Source organism: Rhinolophus sinicus, linkage group LG01, assembly GCF_036562045.2.
Source record: "Rhinolophus sinicus isolate RSC01 linkage group LG01, ASM3656204v1, whole genome shotgun sequence".
NCBI lineage: Eukaryota > Metazoa > Chordata > Mammalia > Chiroptera > Rhinolophidae > Rhinolophus > Rhinolophus sinicus.
The window spans coordinates 85,902,967-85,918,005 of record NC_133751.1 but is presented as its reverse complement, the minus strand read 5'-3'; the positions used below and the strand labels follow the sequence as shown (position 1 = coordinate 85,918,005).

Here is a 15,039-nt window from a genome sequence, read left to right as displayed (position 1 = left end):
TTGGCCATCTAAGCTGAAGTAACCACACAGCACAGGCCATTCACTAAGTGGGCTGCAATTGGTTATAGGGGAAAAGAAGGATATAGAAAGAAAGTTCCATTCTAGACACAGAGCATTATATTTATTTGGAACATCCAAGTACTAATGCCCAGTGATGATTAGATCCATGGATCAATATTTCTACCTCCTTAGTTTTGTTTTGTGTTTTTTTTTTTTTAACCAAGAACATGCATTACTTTTATAAATCAACAGAAAAATAGATGTTATAAAGCGGATTTTTCTTTCTTTTTTTTTTTTTTTTTTTAAATTTAGAAAAATGAAAGAGACCTTGGAGTAGTCTGCAAACTGCCAACCAGTAACCTAGAAGCCTTATTGCTAGAGCTCTGCAAATGTTTTAATGAGCCTGTCCTCCCCTCAGAGAAAACTGTCCCCATCCTAGTGGTCAATGTGTAAGTCACAGAGATCTTTTCTGTTCAGACCAGAAGTAGGCCTTAGTAAAACTCGCTTTCCTGGGACTCCCTCTAATTTTTTAATCTGCTTGCCCTCCTTTGTGTGAGTGGGGGATGGAGGTGTGAGATGGTAGGGGACGTAACCTCCCAGGGATGAGGAGGCCCAAGGCTAGTTTAGTGCAGTAGCATCATGAGAGAGGAGCATCAAATAATCAAAAATAGAAGAACCAGCCTCAAGAGAAGAGGTCAGATGAGTTGTTGTGCCCACCCTGCTTTGCTGGGTAAGTGCTGATCTCGCGTCACAAGTTAGAGTGTGTGTTCATGGGCATCATAAACCAGCACACCTCACAGGTTGTATTATTTTTAGCTAGTATGAAGAAATTTAGAACTATTGACTTTCCACTAAAACCTTCGGGACCATGTTCCCTCCCTAGACTTCTTGGAATAAGTTGCCCAAAGACTTAATTTGGCAAAGTCCTAATCCTGGTATTCAAAACCACCTTTGTAGTCATAGTTTACAGGCTTTTAAAGAATATAACCCTATCAGCTCAATAGCATGTATTTTGTGAGTAGCAGTTTTAAAATTGTGTTCCTGTATTTTCTGCTCTAACAGAAGTTCTTTCTTGTTTCTGCCCAACACTATTTTGACTGCATATAACTTTTCTCCCTTAAATTTTCCCTGTTACCAAAACACTAATCCCTCTAAATTCTTTCTGTGATTTGATAGTCTCTCCAACTACGCTGTCAGGTCTGGTGGGCAGAGACTGACTTTCATCCCTGTGTCTCCAACACTTAGCCTTCGTCCCTTAGTACGATGTATTTGCCAGCACAAAGGAAGGATAAATAACTTCACAGACATTTCTATCTGATGTCTACTATTTCTTTCTTTAAAAAAAAAAATCCTTTTAGAAAACTCTAAAACACAAACAGTGAGGCATATTGTCTGAAACTGTTTACCTCGTGGTCCATTGGTTACCATTGTGTACAGTGAGATGGGGAGAGATAAGTAAACATATTCATGGGGTGAAACATCAAATATCTACTTGTTGATTCTACTTTGACAGTATACAGAAAAAAGAGAAAATGAAGTATGCTTAATTGTATGAAAAGTATGACGGAAAATATTTCACTATCTATGAAAGAAACATACTTGACAAGTGTGCCCCATATTTAGCACTGGGAGTGAAAAGGATTGATGTTAAAATTAAAGTTTCAGATTCTGAAATCATTTTGTAAAGACTGTATTCCTTAGAAAACTCTTGTGTTAAAATGGGTAAAGTTTTGGTATTTTTCTACTGGCATCATTTTGAAATTGTTACTCCTGATTAATAATTCTAGTATATCATGACCTCAGAAATATTTCTCTATATTTTTAAAAATAATTTGTTTGAGAAGGAAACACCTTACTTCAGTTCAACTGTTGAGGTTCTATAATCACTTTGAAGAGATAGGACAGCCAGAGTTATTTTAAGCTTAAAACATATAATAAAAAAAACTTGAGACATTTAAACTCTAGGGACCAAAGAACAATCCTCCAAAAGATAGGGCTGGCAGCATCAGTAAGTTTCAGGAAAGGTCATTATACTCTGTCACATGGAACAACAGTCATCTAAAAGAGGGTACTAAGCACTGTGCATTAATACTTACACCACATAGCCGACCATAAACAAAGATCTTGTATTCTAAGCATTTTGCAATCTTTGTTGTCGTGAGCAGGCATGTAGGCAGGTCGGACAATTAAGTTCGTGAACTTTCCACCATGTAAGTGCATGGTGGAAAGTTTGCAAATTTAATTGTCCGACTATTGTGCTTTCAAAATAAATGATAGGATTAACACTTTGAAACCAGCTCTGAAAACACATCAGGATCAATGAGGCATTCATTATTCACTGAAAGCTGATTCTGTAGTGTCCTAATACATAACTGAAAGTATCTGCATGTTAGTGCTTCAAGTTGTTTATATTTTCCCAGATAAAATATTAGATCATAGAAAATTTAGCTGTAAGGTATTGTAGAGGGCATTAGTCCAATTTAACTTTTTAAGAAATGATGAAACCGAGGACCAGCGAGATTCATTCATTCACCCATTCAACAATATTAGAGATTAAGTATCTTCCTAATTTGTAGCATAGCTAATACTGTGACCTGTTCTCTTGACTGACACCAGTGCTCTTTCTACTGAATCAGATTTTATATTTATTTCTTTGTGTGGGAATCTGTGCTCAGATAAATCTCTCATACTCCTTAATCCTGCTTCAGGGTCTTAGAGTTAGAACTGTAACAATAGCACTTCTCTATTGGCGATATTATTTCATTACTTACTTAAAACTGTTAATGGAGGGATGTGCTTTCATTAGCATGGCAACCGCCAATTAATTTTGAAATTTGATTATGCTCTCCGTTGATGGTTTTACTGTATGTATGATTGTTGTACCCTTCATTTAAAACTCTGATTGTTAATTTAAGTAACATTTACACTTATTAGTTAATTTTTTTAAATGTATACAAAATGTAATCATGGGAACCAATTACTTAATTTACTTAAGTTAAATATTCACTTTTTCAAAAGTCCCAAAAGCAGTATCTTAAATAGTTCACTAAGTACATGATTCTAGTTATTTTTAAAAATCAAATGTGTAATTTACAGGTATCCATACATTTTTATAATTTTTTTTTTTTTAACCCTGGAGACCAGATGAGAAGTTGCTTTTTTTTTTTGTTGCTTTTTTAAATTTTATTGGGGAACAGTGTGTACTTCCAGGACATTTTTTTCCCTCCAAGTCAAGTTGTTGTCCTTTCAATCTTAGTTGCAGCTCAGCTCCAGGTCCAATTGCCGTTTTTAGTTGCAGGGGGCACAGCCCACCATCCCTTGCGGGAGTCGAACCGGCAACCTTGTGGTTGAGAGGACGCATTCCAACCAACTGAGCCATCTGGGAGCTCAGCGGCAGCTCAGCTCAAGGTGCCATGTTCAATCTTAGTTGCAGGGGTACTGCCCACCATCCCTTGCAGGACTCGAGGAATCGAACTGGCAACCTTGTGGTTGAGAACCCACTGGCCCATGTGGGAATCGAACTGGCAGCCTTTGGAGTTAGGAGCATGGGGGAGCTCCAACCACCTGAGCCACCGGGCTGGCCCCATTACTATAATTTTGAGACTAGAAGTCACTTTAGTAATTGTTTAATCCAACAATCCCTTATTTTACATACCAGAAAGTTAAGCTTCAGTAGAGTTGAGGTTTCTAGAAGCAGTACAGGGGTCTAAGTCTTACTCTCAACCCAGCATTCTTACTAGTATTCCCTAATCTATTATATGAAATGATGTAATAACTGTTTACAATAATGTATATGTCAAAAGAATAGTTTTAAAAAAATGTTTTTTACTTATACTGTCTTACATGCTTCTTGGTCTTAACATTTTAAAACCTTTTTAAAGACTGCCTTACTGGGGAGAGGGAGGAAGGAGAAACTTTAATGTGGTTATTTGAGTTGACAGCATATGAAGGCCTAGACTAGATTGTAAGCTCTTAGAAGTGGCAAGGAAGTAGATCAGAAGATATTAAAGAAAACTGACATGATATTAGGATCAACCGAAAAAGATGAGTTTAATATTTGATTCCAAACACAAATACAAAAACAAGTAATACCTAAAACCAGGAGTTTCTAGACTTCTGATATCATACCCATCCAGGTTTTTAAAAAAAAGTTTGAGCACATATCCCCAGTATATATGTATTTGTTATTTATGTACATGTACTAATACTATATACATTACAAAATATAAAAATACATTTAAAAGAGATATTTAAAAATAATGTTTTAACATTGTAAAAACTTGAATGACACTAATGTGATTGAATGTGCTTTTTTTTGAAAAATTTTAACACTTGGTCATATGGTAATTCAAAGTCTTAATTTCAAGTTCAGTACTTTGATACTTGGTTTTAATAGCTGTCATAGGTGGAAAAAGATACCTTTGATAGATCCGCATGGCAAAATTTTTGTTTCTAAATTATGCTTCTCAGTTGTAAATGCCCTTGACCAAATATACAAAGTTTTGTTGAAATTTGAGTGCTAAATTTCCAGCGTTCCGAAAGCTAATCAATGTTTCTTGAATACTAACCATTTTTAACAAATGAATTGAAAACTCATTAAAATGCTCCAGTTGAAAGATTTTTCAAGGGAAAATTCTAATTTAAGCTTTTTAATGATATAGATACAAGTATTATAGGTGGCATTGATTTTTGGCAACAATAATCATGTAATGATGCAAACACTTCCAAACATTCATTTTAAATGACTTTCTTCATAAGAACTTTCTTTTGAAAAGCAGTAACTTTTTCATTGTTATACTGTCCTCTTTATATGGACAAATTCGGAATGTTTATTTTTCAAAAACATCAGGTAAATACTCCATAGGAACTTAATCACAGAAAAGAATTGCAAATTTGTGATAATTGTCTTTTTCTAAAAGAAAACTGCATTAATATCTTTAAATTTTACAACTTTCTGATGTGCTTTGCCATAAGATAATGAATGAAAATGTAATAATAAAAGATACTGATCACTCTCATCTCTTTTCATAGTATTGTAAATATTTTATTGTATTTTAAAGGCTCTGTTTTTATAAAATTAACCACCATGAAGACTTTTTATATTTTTGCTTTCATTTACTACAATAGCTTGCTAATGAATGAATAAGATTGGTATTCTATCATTTTCTTCTGAAATTTACATTTCATTAAAAGTAAGACATATTGCATTGTGCTTCTACTTACACGTAGTTCCATAGAATCCTATTTTGATGAAAAAAGCACTTATTATTGAGAATGTATCTTTAATGTATCTTTCCTTTCTTGACTTTGAAGAAGCTTTAAACTACCTAGGAAGTAAGATGTTAACACTAAATAACGCAAGGCCTTTCTCTTATGTGAGAAACACCAGAAGAGTGGACTGGTAGAGATTTTCAATACTGCAGGAGAAAGAATGAAGTTTATTATGGATTGAGGTAGCTAGCGGAGGCTTCTCAGGGAAAAGTGGGCCTGTGGAAAAATAGTTAGGAAAAGGTTTAGATATGTTTACGGAAAGGTTTAGATAGGTTTATAGGAAGTTGTAGGACAGGGGTGTCCAAACTTTTTTCAACGTTTTTCACCAAGGGCCATATGCGGTAAAATACACAAACAGCCGGGCCACTCACTCGAGGTGAAGTATGTATTGCCTCACCTGGTTTATTTAAGTAAACTAAATATATTTTTGGAATTTCCTGCGGGCCAATAAAAAATGGATTGCGGCCCATGGGCCGCAGTTTGGACACACCTGTTGTAGGAGAAAGAGCATGATGTGAGAAAAACCACAGGAAAGAAGTACAAGGTGAGTTTGAGAGATATGGAAGAGACCAGATTGGAGAAAAGACTTCCTGAAGTGTAGCAGATGAATGAATGAGTAGGTAGGTAAGTACAGAGGTCCTTATATATGAAATTGGAGCATTAAGACTTTCATCCTTTGATAAGTTGTCGAAGGGTTCAGATTAAGTGTGTAGAACAGTCAGAACACTGACCTGCAGTTTCATAGACATGTTCCAGTGGCCAGATAGAGTTTAACAAAGTGGCATCGAGTTCATGGAAGAAAAATCTTCTAGAACGAAACATTAAGCCCACGCCACATGGATTCTAAAAGAGTGAGGGAAGGAGTTGTGTTTTCTCTACCTCTGGCAGTGACACAGGGTTGAATAGAAGTTTCTGAGGGAATTAATGTTTAGCGCCGTGCAGTTGGTATCAGTGACAGCAGACAACTTAATAAAGGATTAGGTTTATATATAGGTCAAAATCTTTAAGTAAACCTCCTACAAAATACAATATGTATATACTCTATAAAAGATAAGTTGTGTATTCTGCAGTGATTTCAGTGTTTCCTTTTTCACTTTGGAGGCCTTTTGATTGAATATCATCCAACAAACCATCATACTATTTAAGGAAGGAGGAGCCAAAAGATACTTACAAACTTATTTGTTTTCTTTCGTCCTGTGTCTTTTTAAATAGGCGAAAATGAAATGTTTATTTCATCTTTATTTCCTATCCAGAGCTATTTCTCATAGAAGTGGTCTCCAAAATATTATGTACTTAAGAAGTACACACACAAAAAACAAAACTCATATTTTTTTTCATTTTAGAAAGATTAACTGAAACTAATTTACTAATTTTTAATGGAAGGATTTATGGGAATATAAGTATATAATTTATAGTGTAAACATTTATGAAAGTACAGACTAATTGTAGGAGGTGCAATCAATAAGTATGTCAAAATTGACTATGGCATAGGGGTTATTAGATTTACAGATCATCAGTGCTTTCCCCTAGAAATTTTGATTCAGTAGGTTTGAACTGGGGCCTGGAAATCTGTTAACAAGACCTCCAAGTGTTTCTTAGTTTCAGCCAAGTTTAGGAAATTATCAATAGACCCGTTTCACCATGTCTTAGGCCTAAGTCCAGTTCTAAGCCCCGCAAGTGCTAATGGCTGCATGAGTGATTGGTGCCTCACTAACTCTAAGACAGTAAGGAAGATGGGTTGTCCAAGGGCCCAGCAGCAGAGCTAAAGCTCCCCAGGTGATTCAGGGGCAAGCATCCAGCTCACTTGATTTCTTGTGCTTTGATTGGATCAAAAGCCAGCTTGAATTTTAGGGGCACCAATATGTGTGTGTCTAGTGTAATTTAGGAGTTTGTTTACCTTGAGGTTTTAAATTGATTGTTTTTAACCATGAATCTGTTGCCACAGATAATTACTATGTTCCATGTCTTTAAAAAAGCATAGCTGATCAATAACTTTATATCTTATTTTTATGAATGCTATATAACATGCTGACACATGGAAATGTAGAAATTAATTTTATACTGAGGCAATTGAGTGCCCTAAAATAAAATATTTATTCAAAATTTTAAAATATACTGGAAGAAAAAATAGCTAGTATTTATTAAGTGCTTACTACGTGCCAGGCATTGTATCAAGCACTTTTTAATACTCTATATTATTTAATCCTCACAACAATCCTATGAAGGTGGTGTTTTTAGTATCCTTTTTGCAGAGGAGTTAACTGAATGAGCACAGAGAGGTTAAGTAACTTGCCCATTGTTTATAGGGTTTTTGTTTGCTTGCCTGTTCTTTTTAATTTGGGAATGTCCTAAATGACTTCCAGAAGATACTTTCATGTTTTGACTTAATGATCCTTTGACTTCTTTGAATGAATGATGATCATGAACTTTGATTTCTTCTACTGCCTCCTTGTATAAAACAAAGAAAACCTCTTGTATATTTTAACATGGAATGAGAAGTGACATGTAGATGTCATTTTGGAACGTTCAAATGAAAGAACATAACAATTTAATAAAAGGGAAGTGTTTATTGTTACTCTGAGTATGTAGCTTGGTGATTTATCTGATAAGCAAAATTTGTAAATATACATATATTGTTTTATCCTGAAGCTTTGCTTTAAAACTGTTATTAAGTTTTTAATGTCAGGGATTTTTTTTTGAGCACAGCAAGAAATTCTGGCAATTATTTGTGTTTTAATTGATGTGCAATTTATTCAAAATTTTATTTAACATTGCCAATTTTAATATCTAGTTTTTTCTTAAGGTTTTAAATTCAAATTATGCATTAAAAAAATCTATTCATACTTTCACTAGGCCTTCAGTTAATTTTTTTAAATTACCAAATTAAATACCCTGAAACATTTTAAAACACGATACTAAATAAAGTATATGACAAGTTAAAAAAGCATAATCAAATAATTAAATCTTGTAAATCTAAATATAATAAATCAATTTATAAATTCAGTATAAACCAAGTTCTCCTTAATATTAAACATTGCTTACAAACTACACTGCTGTCACATAATTCATATTACAATCACAAGTCTAAGATAAAATTCTCTAAAAACATTTCAAATATCTTTTTTTAAAAATCCCAGAAAATGCATAGACAAATTATCAGTTAATACCCAACTTATCAATACATTTTTACCTTAAACATAATGCAAAGTTTTCATGTTATAGGTTGGATTCATTCCTTTAGCCTGTTTTTCCTTTATCCCAAGACTCCAAATCTACTTGTACAATAAAGTGGAATAGAATTTCCATCTTGCAACCTTCTATCACAACTAAGATTATATATACATTTGGGATCAGGGCAGGCCACCTACATCTGTCTACCTGCCAACCAGTCTGCATTGCACCCCTGTACCCCCTTCTTATTGTCAGGCTCTTGCCTGCCGTTAACAGAAACTTTAAGTTTTTTCCCTTAGGTTTTTGCAACCTGGTTCTTTTCCTAGAAATGATGCATCCATTAAGTTTTTCCCTTAGGTTACACTTCATCCCTGTTACTATGGGATTTCCTAAGTCCAATTATGTACAAACTGTGTAACCTTTGGCATTAAAGTCTATTTGTGTACTGATGGGGTTTGGACACCCTACTTAGGTTACTTAGCAACCCTTTCTCTTTTATAATTTAATAGCCTCACTGGCCATCAGTCATTTTATTGACAATGATGATCAAGTTTAGTTTTTAACCCCTTTAAATTCACAAAGCCAAAATGATTTTTCTCTCCTAGGAATGCCAGAATCACCTCCGCAGATATGGAAATGTGAATCTGGAACTGGTGACTCGAATCATTAGAGATGGTGGCCCATGGGAAGATCCAGTGTTGCAAGCTGTTCTTAAAGCCCAGCCAGCATCTCAGGAGATAGGTACTTCAGGAAACTCAAAATCCAAACCAACATTTGTGAGAAGTGAACACAATTTCATTTTCTAACTAGAGCAGTTATAGTGATTCTTCTTTATTTTATAATACTGAATAAGAGTTACGTATTTTCACATGAAGTGTGTTTAATTTGTTGTACTAAACTGTCCTAAGAGTGATTTTTGACACCAGATTAGGTACATTTATTTCTAGTAATTTCCCATTCTAATGTGATTCAGTGTGTTAACACCTTTACTGTCCAGATGTTACTTACCTACAGAAAATTCATTTGTTTTTGTCATTTCAGTTTGTATTTTTTAAATCTATTTAAGTAGGAATAGCTTTATAAAACAAAACAAAATACCCTGCATAAGCACGTGGGATCTCCCTTATACAGGAAACTCGTTCAATTTTTGTTACCACTACTGTTTATCCTACACCTAGCCCAGTGCCTGGTACAGAGTAGGTGCTCAATATAAGTATTTGTTGATTAAATGAATGACCACTTGATGACTGCATAAGTGAATGAGTGACGAATTGAATAAGTAAGTTTCAATTCCAAATACTCTAGCGCAGTATTTCCCAAACTTCATCCATTAATAGAACTTAAATTTTCTCTCACTCCCTTACCACCTGCATACTTCTTTGACATGACCTCTTCTGAACCCTAGATCCACAGTCGTTCCTGTGGGCCAAAATTTTCTTGTGAGGTAGGAGGCTCTGTCAACTCCTTCTAGTTAATTCTTTTAAAAAATATTTGCCATATTACTCCTGAGTCACAAAACATTGTGGATCACCAAAACTTAGAATGTAAGCTCAGACATAGTGAATAAGCACAAAACTGGAAAACATTTGAAAGGATGGAGAGAGCCTATGGAGTGCAATTATAAGATGGCCAAAGGGAAAAGACAAGAACTCCCAGTTCTGGAACCATTCAGACCTTGGTCTGGTGAGGAATACACTTCACAACACAGGTTGTGCTGAGCAGGTTAGGATCTTTCCATTTGTTCCAGGTTAAGGGGTGGGGGTGGATTGTGAGTAGAGTTGAGTGGAGAAGGGGCTGAAGTGCTTGGGCTTACGAACAAGCTGACCTCAAGATGCAAGTGTGGAGGACTGCAAGAGGGAAGTGAGAGAAGATGAAGAGATGGGGCCAGGAGAAGTAGTGCAGAGCGGTGGGATGAGACTGGCGGTAGGAACAGACTAGGAGGAAAGGCTAAGGTATATGTGACAGTGGTGGAGGTATATACCCAAGGGAATCAGAGGAGACTGACACTTGATGTGAGAGTCTGGGGAAGGATAAAAAAGCTGAAGAGGGAGGCATTTAGAACTGAGGTGGAAGAGTTGGAATGCCGAGTAAAAGTATGAAGAGTCAAATATAAGGAAGGCAAGGGTGACAGACTGAAGGAAATATGAGGAGACTGGGGACTGACGCCAAAGGGAACAGGAGCTAGACAAAGGCAGAGCTTCAGAAGGAAAGAAAATGGGAGAAGAAAAGTTGGGCTTTTAAAGGGGAGCTTTTAGGCTTCTCTGAGTAGGAGCTAGAACAAACCTGTTGTGGGTTGGTGTGAGGGCTGATGGCCTCAATACATGTATATATATATAGTCCTTCATACAGTCCTTTCCTACTTACACTAACATACCTCACTCTGGGAAAAGCTGCTCTAGAGCCTCCTTCATACTGGTGACTCTCCTGTAGTTGGTGATCATTAGGTAAAGACTAGTCTGAAGTTTATCTTTGCATGAATGGTACAAATCAGTGTCTGCTTATCACAGATTGTAAACAGAATTGCAAGGCAAATGTTGAAGCCCAAATAAAACCTCACTCATAGCATTTTAGAAGCTAATGATTAAACATATATAACTAATTAAAATACATTTGGTTTGAAATGAAATACGGGTTCTAATTCCTGCTCTGTCACTTAATTTTTGTCCTTGGGCAAGTCATTTGACCTCTCTGAGCCTCAGTTCTATAATCTGTAAAACAAATACTGTGATACCTGTAATAAGATTGTTGTTAGGCTTCAATAAACGTATGTAGATAAAGATGTTTGTATATTTTTAAATTGTGTAAAAGCAAGTATTTATTATTATCCTTAGCAATACAGGACAATATATTAATAAGCAGCCCTAGTTGGCACTACTTTTGGCTTAATCTTTTGTTGAAAAGTAATGAAATATATTTCTTTTACAGTTTAACTTTTTCATTAATTCAGATTATATTTCTATAATTAATCTGAATTAATGTGGTTGAATTAATGTAGTTTTAAAGACAAATTAGGATTCTGCCTTTTAACCTTTACAATAATGAAAATATTGGGCAGTAAGAAGATGAAGTACATAATCTTAGACTAGAAAGAAATTCCAGACCCCATGCTATTTGAAACATATTTTAACATATTAGTGAAATGAAAAAATAATTTCATGTTTGTTTTTTTTTAATTTTTTTACTTTTTAGACTGAGAAGAAATTGACAGTATTGTTTTGGTGTCGCTGTTAATTCCATTTTCCAGTCATGTAACTCTATATTCTTTTCACAACTAAACTCCAACTAAGAAAATGCTGTTTAATTAAATAACTGGTTAATCAGCTAGGTACCAAACGTTAAAGATAAAGTTTCAAACAACAGAGTTTAAGAGAATCTTTTCTTGAGAGTAATAAGAGTCTGTTTTCTTTTTTTAATATAGTGAACAAATACTTAAGTTCTGAAAATCCACTATTCTTTGAACTACGTGCCAGATACCTAATTGCTTGTGAACGCATACCTGAAGCAATGGCTCTTATTAAATCTTGTATAAGTCACCCAGAAATCAGTAAAGACTTATACTTCCATCAAGCACTCTTCACATGTCTATTTATGTCACCTGTAGAAGATCAGCTACTCCGGGAGGTATTGTTTAAGATTTTTGTTTTGTTTGCCTATCATCATTTTAACCTTACAAAAAAAAAAAAAAAAGAAGAAAGAAAGAAAAAAGCCCATTCTTGTTAAGTTCCTTTTACAGTAATAGCAAAGGTTTTAGGATTACATTATCTAGGTGTGTGCTCTTTGGCACCATTCTTTAAGCTCATGTTGAATTAGACAGGATCTGATATTAAATGATGAAATTAACAAAACATTCATTAATAAGCATTTATGTTGAGTTTCTGGTGTGACAAATAAAAACTGAGAAGCATTATGATTTTGCCTTTTAAATAAAATACTAAGAACTTAAATATTCATGTTTGTTATTTTGTTTTTTCAAGATGAAAGAATTAATCTTTTCCTAACACTATGGACACTACTACCTACCTACAAGTTACGGATTTTAATGAGATTAAAAGTAGTCGTTGTAAACTGTAGGTGCTATATAGTAAAACTACCATATGAAACCATGAGAAGTGTTCTGTACAAGTCATCGTCTTTGTAGAAGAAAATTAGAAATTATTTTTTTCTGAATGTGTAATTTAAACATTTATTGCAACTAGCTTTTTAGATATTTTTAATGATATGAACTAACTTTTCTTTTCCTCTTATAGCATTTATTGAAAACTGATTGTAAGAGTGGAATTGATATCATCTGTAACACTGAAAAAGAAGGCAAGACTATGTTAGCCTTACAACTCTGTGAATCTTTTCTTATTCCACAGCTCCAGAATGGGGACATGTACTGTATCTGGTAAGTGTTTCTAATACAGAAATTGAAATGGTAATATGAGGAACAGAAGGAAGACTGGTTAGCAGAGTTTGGACTTTTATATTTTTTTAAAAGTTATGGGAAAATGTTAAACAAGAAACTGTAATAGTTTGTAAGACTTAAAGATTAAAATAAAAAGATAATATGCCAGTACTAGATAGTGTAAATGTTTAAGGTATGTGTCATAATGAAACAATTATATTTAAAATTAAACTTGGAGTGTAATAAAGACACTCCAATTTAGAGCAGTTTTAGGTTTACAGTAAAATTAAGAGGGAGGTACAGACATTTCCCATGTACCCCACTTTTCAAATATCAGTATCAGAATGGTACAATTTTTTTTTATCAAGGATGAACCTACACTGACACATCATAATCACCTCAAGTCCAGTTTACCTCAGGGTTCACTTCTGGTGTTACAGATTCTATGGGTTTGGACAATTCTATGATGACATGTATCCATCATTATAATATACAGAGTATTTTCACTGCCCTAAACATCCTCTTTGTTCTGCCTATGCATCTATTCCCCCAGCCCCCACCTCTGGAAAGCACTGATCTTTTTTGTGTCTCTTGTTTTGCCTTTTCCAGAATATTATGTGTAGCCTTTTCAGAATGGCTTCTTTCACTTAGTAATACACATTTAAGGTTCTTCCATGTCTTTTCATAGCTTGATAGCTCATTTCTTTTTAGTGCTAATTAATATTCCATTGTCTGGATGGACCACAGTTTATATATCCATTCACCTACTGAAGGACATGTTGGTTGTTTCTAAGGTTTGGCAATTATGAATAAAACTGCTGTAAACATCTGAGTGCAGGTTTTTGTGTGAACATGTTTTCACCTCCTTTGGATAAATACCAAGGAGCACAACTGCTAGAATGTATGGTAAGAGTGTGCTTAGTTGTGTAAGAAACTGCCAAACTGTCTTCCAAAGTGGATGTTCCCTTTCTTATTCCCACCAGCAAAGTGAGCGTTCTTGTTGCTCATCGTCACCAGCATTTGGTGTTGTCAGAGTTCGGCCATGCTAATAGGTGTATAGTGGTATCTCATTGCATTTCCCTGATGACATATGATGTGGAACAACTTTCATATGCTTATTTGCTCTCTGTATACCTTCTTTTATGAAGTGTCTGTTGGCCCATTTTTTTATTAGTTGCATGTGTACAAAACACGGTAATACTTAGACATTTATCATTTATACCCCTCACAAAGTGATAAGCGCCCTCCCCCATTCTACTACCCCTCTGCCATTTTTTAAAATCCACTTGTTTTCTTACTGAGTTTAGAGTTTTTTGTCTATTGTGGGGAACAGTCCTTTATCAGATGGGTCTTTTATAAATATTTTCTCCCAGTCTGTGGCTTGTCTTTTAATTCTCTTGATACTGTCTGTTATAGAGCAGAGGTTTTTAATTTTAATGAAGTCCAGCATATGAGTTATTTCTTTAATGGATCATGTCTTTGGTGTTATGTCTAAAAAGGCATCACCATACTCAAGGTCATTTAGGTATTCTCTTATGTTATCTTTTAGGAATTTTATAATGGTGCATTTTATGTTTAGGTCTGTGATCCATTTTGAGTTAATTGTGAAGGGTATTAGGTGTGCATCTAGATTTTTTTTATGTGGATGTCCATTATTTCTAGCACCATTTGTGGAAGAGACTACCTTTGCTCCATTGTATTGCCTTTGCTCCTTTGTCAAAGATCAGTTGACTATATTTATGTGGGTCTATTTCTGGGATCTCTGTTCTGTTCCATTGATCCACTTGTATGTGTCTATTCTTTAACCAATATAACAGTGTCTTCATTATTTTAGCTTTATAGTAAGCCTTGAGGTTGGGTAGCACCGGTCCTCCAACTTTGTTCTTCTTCAACATTGTATTGGCTATTCTGAGTCTTTTGCCTCTCCATATAAACTTTAGAATCAGTTTGTCAATGTCTATAAAATGGCTTGCTGGGATTTTGATTGGGATTGCACTAAATCCATAGATCAGGTTGGGAAAAACTGATATCTTCCTATCTATGAACATGCAAAATCTTTCCATTTATTTAGTTCTTTGATTTAATTCACCAGAGTTTTGTATTAGGTTGGTGTAAAAGTAATTGAGGTTTTTGCAATTGTTTTTAACCTTTTAAACCGCAGTTATTTTGTACCATCCTAATAGTTTTCCTCATGTAAATCTTGTACATAT

General features: G+C 34.7%; 1 protein-coding gene across 5 annotated transcripts in view; it reads left to right on the top strand.

Annotated features, from left to right (window-relative positions):
- Positions 1–15,039, top strand: part of ZNF654 (zinc finger protein 654) — an 88,121-nt gene that overhangs the window by 54,875 nt on the left and 18,207 nt on the right. For 4 of the 5 annotated variants that reach the window (XM_019745428.2, XM_074333262.1, XM_074333259.1 and 1 more), the window contains exons 4-6: positions 9,048–9,183; positions 11,861–12,063; positions 12,690–12,829. In XM_019745428.2, coding sequence (XP_019600987.1) covers positions 9,048–9,183; positions 11,861–12,063; positions 12,690–12,829 — 479 coding nt within the window. The remainder of the gene's footprint in view (positions 1–9,047; positions 9,184–11,860; positions 12,064–12,689; positions 12,830–15,039) is intronic. The other variant, XM_074333266.1, reaches the window with a different exon arrangement.